The 6102-nt window shown below is 41.9% G+C and overlaps 1 protein-coding gene across 2 annotated transcripts in view; it reads left to right on the forward strand.

The window, feature by feature from the left end:
- Positions 1-1890, forward strand: part of SULT4A1 (sulfotransferase family 4A member 1) — a 33207-nt gene extending 31317 nt beyond the window's left edge. For both annotated transcript variants that reach the window (XR_004779312.2, XM_035550943.2), the window contains one exon: positions 193-1890. Coding sequence is in view for 1 of the 2 variants with exons in the window: in XM_035550943.2 (XP_035406836.1) it covers positions 193-305 (113 nt within the window). In the remaining variant the exon portion in view is untranslated. The remainder of the gene's footprint in view (positions 1-192) is intronic.
- Positions 1891-6102: the final 4212 nt, after the last annotated feature.

Here is a 6102-nt window from a genome sequence, read left to right on the forward strand (position 1 = left end):
AGAGGAAGTCCTCACAGAGGTTATGGCAGGGGTGATTGGGGAAGATAATGAATAGTATCAGGTCTCATTGAGGTTTCAGTGAAAGTTAAGACTGATCAGCTTCTCACAAATTATTCTTGGTGCCCTGCACAATTAGACTGTAAAAATTTGGTGTTCTCTCCACTGTCTGACTGTTCCCTCTCTGTGTTTCAGGTCGAGTTGGGCTATGGAAAGACATCTTCACTGTTTCTATGAATGAGAAATTTGATTTAGTTTATAAACAGAAGATGGGAAAATGTGACCTCACATTTGATTTTTATTTATAAAAATGCATGCATATGATATCCAAATGTAGCTAGAAGTGCTTTATGCATTCATTTATTACCTGCTGGACAAACTACTGTAGCTATTATGTGTAACAAGATTTAAAGAAAGAAAAACAATCAAAATAAACCGTAGATCAAGTAAACAATCTAAGAAAACCTTAAACAATTTAAGTGTAAACCAGATACGATTATCTTTGATCCTAAACAGCTGTTCATTTTCTGGTATTTTAATTACTTGTCCACATGCAAGAACTTCCTAGACAACACTAGAACATTCAGCTGCTAAGAAATTGTATTATGTATAAGGTATGTATCATATGTGCAACTAGAATGTACACCTTTTCAGGCCCATCTTGCTTATTTAATGTTTTATAAAGCTTTTCATAAAGACCTAAATAAATGTCCATAAACCAAATAAATTATTTCAGAGGGGAACAAGTAACAGGCCAAAACTGTATGCTAGAATGATCTCAGGGGTTAATCATCACATTTATTTTTATAGCTGGTAAATCAAGTATAAATAAATCCCATTCCAAAATAAATGATCAAAGTCGGATTCACATTAAGTTCTGCACACCCTTATCTCTATAATTTCTGAGTAGGTTCTGTGTACTGGTACACTCTGCAAGACAGGCCTTGTTATGAAATATAGCTGTGATTGTCACTAATCCCCAAGCTCATGCATGCTTTCATGGATCATGGATGGCTGCATGCAGCAGTCTTCTTGATGGAAGAAGTTCAGCTCCATCCAGAAGGTCAGCAAACAGAAGCTTTCAGCCTGCAGCTCTAGCTTAGTCCCTCAAAATGGGGACCAAGGCATCTATCTGGTGCAGAGGTCTTTTTTCAGGAATCAGTCTCTAACTCATGTTGGTTTACTGTGCAGATCTGAATTTCACCTATTAGATACAGTCAGAGAAGATAAGGTGCTGGATATCCTCCTGTTCCACCAAAAGTTAACGGCATTCAGCACTGTTCTCTGTGCTACTGGACTCCCTCAGACCTAAGATAAAGTGGATATGTGTGACAATGTAAGCAGGCAGAGGGAATGGCAGCAATGAGGGAAGAGAGTTTAAAAATACACCACCAGGTGGGAGTATTGTACAAATATTGATGCAGAATAGTTTCAGTAATTGTTAGCCATGGCTTGTTGGTCTGGATTGTGATCAGGAGGAAAGTTGATTTCTTTTATTTTCGATGACAGGTACACAAACAGCCTGAAGCAGGCTCCTATTACTGTAAAACTTTACAGAATTATTTTATTCTGTTAGGTAATGACATCAATGCCTTTTAGGTTCTCAGTGGCAGGAGGCCTATTTTTGCTAGTCAAATATTCAGTCTCGCCAAAAGCCATGAGGAAAAACTAGCAGATTTTTGGTGTTTCAGTTTTGTTGGGAAACAAACTGTCAGTTTAACTGGCAAGTGGTGTAGCATGATGTGGCTTGACAGCACTTTTCCTTGTATATTTGTGAGTGAAAATGCTTTCAGTGAAATTTTATTTCTATTTTTATATTTTTAGTACTGTATGAATAGTAAGCACTACACATTATACTTCTGCGCTTGCTTGCTTATTGAATAAAAGATGTGTTCCGTGCATTATGGCTTGCTCATTTTGGAGACCGCCAATTCAAGCCTTGTAGTCTTCAGACACAGGTCCTATTCACTACCCACACCTCCTAATTTAAGACAGAACTGCAGATAGATGGCATGAAATCAAACCACTGTCTGACCCAGTGAGCTGTTTCTGACAGCAGCCTATAACAAATCACAGAATCACACAGAATCACAGAATTGTAGGGGTTGGAAGGGGCCTTGAGAGATCATCGGATCCACCCCCCCTGCCAAAGCAGCTTCCTTAGAGCAGGCTGCCCAGGTAGGCGTCCAGATGGGCCTTGAATATCTCCAGAGAAGGAGACTCCACAACCTCCCTGGGCAGCCTGTTCTAGTGCTCTGTCACCTTTCCCATGAAGAAGTTCTTTCGCATGTTGGTGCGGAACTTCCTGTGCTCCATTTTGTGGCCATTACCCTTTGTCCTGTCCCCACAAACCCCTGAAAAGAGGTTGGCCAAATCCCACTGTCTCCCACACTTAAGATATTTATAAACATTAATAAGATTCCCTCTTAGTCTTCTTTTCTCCAGGCTGAACGGACCCAGGTCTCTCAGCCTTTACTTGTAGGGAAGATGCTCCAGGCCCTGTGTCATCTTAGTGGCCCTCTGCTGGACTCTTTCCAGGAGATCCCTGTCTTTTTTGTACCGGGGAGCCCAGAACTGGACACAGTACTCCAGGTGAGGCCTGACCACGGCAGAGTAGAGGAGGAATAGTAGAAATGCTTGTGCAAGAATACAATTGAGAGCACAGGACTATGTGAGTATCTTTGTGTTTAATAGTACTTAATTTTTTTTTTCTTCCCCTGTGCTGGTATTGACACCATCCTATGGCTGTAAGTTCTTCATCTAAATACCCACTGTGTGAAAAAGGACTCCTTTTGTCTTCTTAGAGGCTGCAAACAGATAGTGTAATGTGATGTTCCTTTGTTCTTGCATTGCAACAGATGATACAGTCACTCTTCCATCCACTGTTCACTTGGGATTTTGTAGACTTCTATTTTACAGCTCTCAGCAGCTCCATGCTGAGGAGTCCTAGTCTGTGTCATACAGAAAACCACAACCTACAAAATGTGCTAAGCCACAAGAAGACACGACTAGAGAGAGTAGACATCTGCAGTGGAAGTTCTGCAGAGGAAGACAGAATTTTCCCCCCGTTCCTGTGAATGTGAGTCAGAAAACTTCATTGGCATCAAAAATCCACTGAAGTTGTTTAATCCTGAGGGCATAAGAGCAATACATCCTTACCACCTGCCCAAAAGGCTTCTGAAGTTTCAAAAGACAGCAGTGAATCCTACTCCCATTCCTAGGCACAGTCTGTCTCCTTTGCTGCATGAGAAAACCACTGCCAGCCCCTAAAGGCAAAGCTGTTGGGTTCTAAGGCCATGTTTTTAACACCCAAGTGTATATACATGCCAATGCCGAATCTAGCTGAATGAGAGCCACCAGCTACCAAGCTGGAGGAGGAACAGCTAGTACAAGCCAAAAAACTTTACTTAATGTAACAGGAATAACCTCTGTGACAATCTATTGTGTATCTACAGCTATACTGGAGCTCCTTATTTTAGACAAAGTTGCTGTGTGCTAGGAATCTGCTTTCTAGACCTGGAAATAACCCATTCTTCTTCACCACAGGATCTGCAGACCAGTGTCTCCTAGTGTCTGAATCACAAAACATGCAGATGAGTATTTCTGCTACCTGTGATGGTGTATATGTATATCAGATAAGACAGAAATAATTGCAACCAATTATGTGCTTTATTCTGACGATGGAAAGGGTGTCTGCAAAAATGAATGCCTTCATTTAAAAATAGAACTTGCACAGATATCAGCATAATGAGGTTTAGACCTCAAATGCTGAGTCCCACTCCAGTGGAAATTGCTGTTCTCTCTTCAGGGAGTGGCTGGGAAGTCAACAACACCAATTCCACTCTGTTCTAGTTTATCTGTATATAAATTATCCTTCGCAAAGATGGAAGAATGATTGCAGATTCTGCAGACAGACTGGAACAAAGCCTCTTTTCAGATACCAGGCTCAACTTATACACAGGTGCATATAATATCCAGTGTCTTGATAACATCTGAGCTGTGTGGACTTGCAAGAATACGTGAACGCAAGAAAAGTTTACAAAAATGCAGTGTATGTGTATGTAAAATTCTGTGTACTTTATGACTCCAATGTGTGGGAATTACTGTTTGTTAGTAGCTTAGGACTCCTTACTATAAACTGGCTTCAGAAACAGTGAAGCTGTTTACACCAATGGAGTGGAGAAGAGGGAGGAGAAGCCTCTGTACTCCCTGCTAATGCAGGGACCTAAATGAGATTCCTGTAACAAACTGCCGGTGTTGTTTTTCTGGATTTTGCCACTTGATCAGTGAGTAAAATTGTTATGCCATGCAACAACTTTTGCTGGAGTTCTCCCTGTGCACAGATGACAAGCCCTGGCAATGCACACTAGAGCAATTTTAGAAGCCACAACCTCCAGCTGTCCTCTGCCTCCCTGCCAGAAATGGCCACCATGGAGGAGTGACAGCAGACACAAATGTGTGCTGGCTCCTCAGCTGCTGTAATGTACAGGCTGACATATTAACAGAGACTGATAAGGTTGGTGGTTTTGACTTGCAGAAAACAGACTCCACAAACAGTAAGATTGTAAAGTAGGTATGTTTATTCAGTGCTGGGCAGCAAGGGGGGTAGTCCCACCAAAGTCGTGCGCACGTGATGTGGCAACTTGCCATGGTTATATGCAGTAAAGCATTACATACGCATGAAGTTTCACAATGCGCCTATACATATGCATAACCTGTCCCCGCTTCATATTAAAATTAGTTCAAGAAGTCATTTCCATAAGCTCCTCCCATCTGCGCTTGCGCAGTATCTCCTGGTGGTGGTTGCCGGGGGTCATGGGGATGAAGGTTGGTGACTCTTCCTCGTTGACCTCTTGTCCTTGCACAGACTCAGTTGCTCCTTGGCTCTTGTCCATCCGCAGGACCAGTTTCTGCCAGTTTCTTAAGACAGGCTCACACTCTTATCAAGAGACTAACCTTGGTAAGTGGCCCAAGGCTTCTTGCTTTAATTAATTTGCGCAATGTACAATAGTTAGCAAAGACACTAAGTAGCATCCACTAGTTTGATACTGTCAGCGCTCTATTTGCTAAGATTCTCCTAACTCCCTCTCTCAGTCCCCCCTTTTCTAAAAAGTAAATTCTTTTACTATTTCTAGGTTCAATACAGTGTTTCCCTATCTTTCTTTCAAAATATTTGTTAGACTCCAGTTTCCGTCTGAGCTGGTTCTTCTTCCACTTGCTGTAGGAGTTTCCTGTACTCTCAAAACACCATAAGGTACATCAGTTCACCACGCAAAGAACCATGGATAAAAATACGACCACGATTATTGTGATAAACAGTTGCATCAGCCATGTTAATTTTGGCAACCAGGAAGTCAATTTTTGTACCAAATCTGTAAATCCCCAGGATGTATCATCTTGAGCTACTGCAGCCTCAATCTGTTTTTGTTTCTTAACATATACACAGGAAGTTAGCATCTGATGTATATGTTAACATTTTCAAGTGGGAGTAGTTCATATCTCTGCCCTAGATGTTCACAATTGCCAAATGGACATGTTCCACTTTTTAGGTACTGTGCTCCCACTGTTCAGCTTCCTTGTTACACCTGGTTACACCTTCCAGGTTACACCTGAGTAACCTTCCATGGGGTCTTGGGTGTCTTTTTCACTCTGGTGTGATGGATCCAGGCATTCTGCTCCTTGATTTTGATCACTGTGAAAGAGGTAAGGAGTATCTGGAATGGTCCTTCCCACTGTGGTTCCAAAGTCTTCTCTGCAAGAGACTTTACATACACACACTCTCCAGGTTGTCTATTGTGCACTGGTCCATCTAACCCTCTACCCCGAGTCCCACTCACATGCTTTCCAATTTCATTGAGCTGTTTACGTAAGGCCACCATATAGGAGGTCATAATTTCATCCCCAGTTTGCAAGGACATTCCTCTTTGTATTCCATAGGGTCGTCCATGTAAGATTTCAAAGGAGCTTAGCCCTTCCTTTGCTCTTGGTATGTGCAAAACGGCTAAAGGAAGAGACCGAGGCCAGACCAAATTTGCTTCTTGTCCCAGTTTCACAATTTGTTGTTTGATTAAGTGGTTCATTTTTTCTACCTGGCCACTCAACTGA

Source organism: Cygnus atratus, chromosome 1, assembly GCF_013377495.2.
Source record: "Cygnus atratus isolate AKBS03 ecotype Queensland, Australia chromosome 1, CAtr_DNAZoo_HiC_assembly, whole genome shotgun sequence".
In the NCBI taxonomy this organism is placed as follows: domain Eukaryota; kingdom Metazoa; phylum Chordata; class Aves; order Anseriformes; family Anatidae; genus Cygnus; species Cygnus atratus.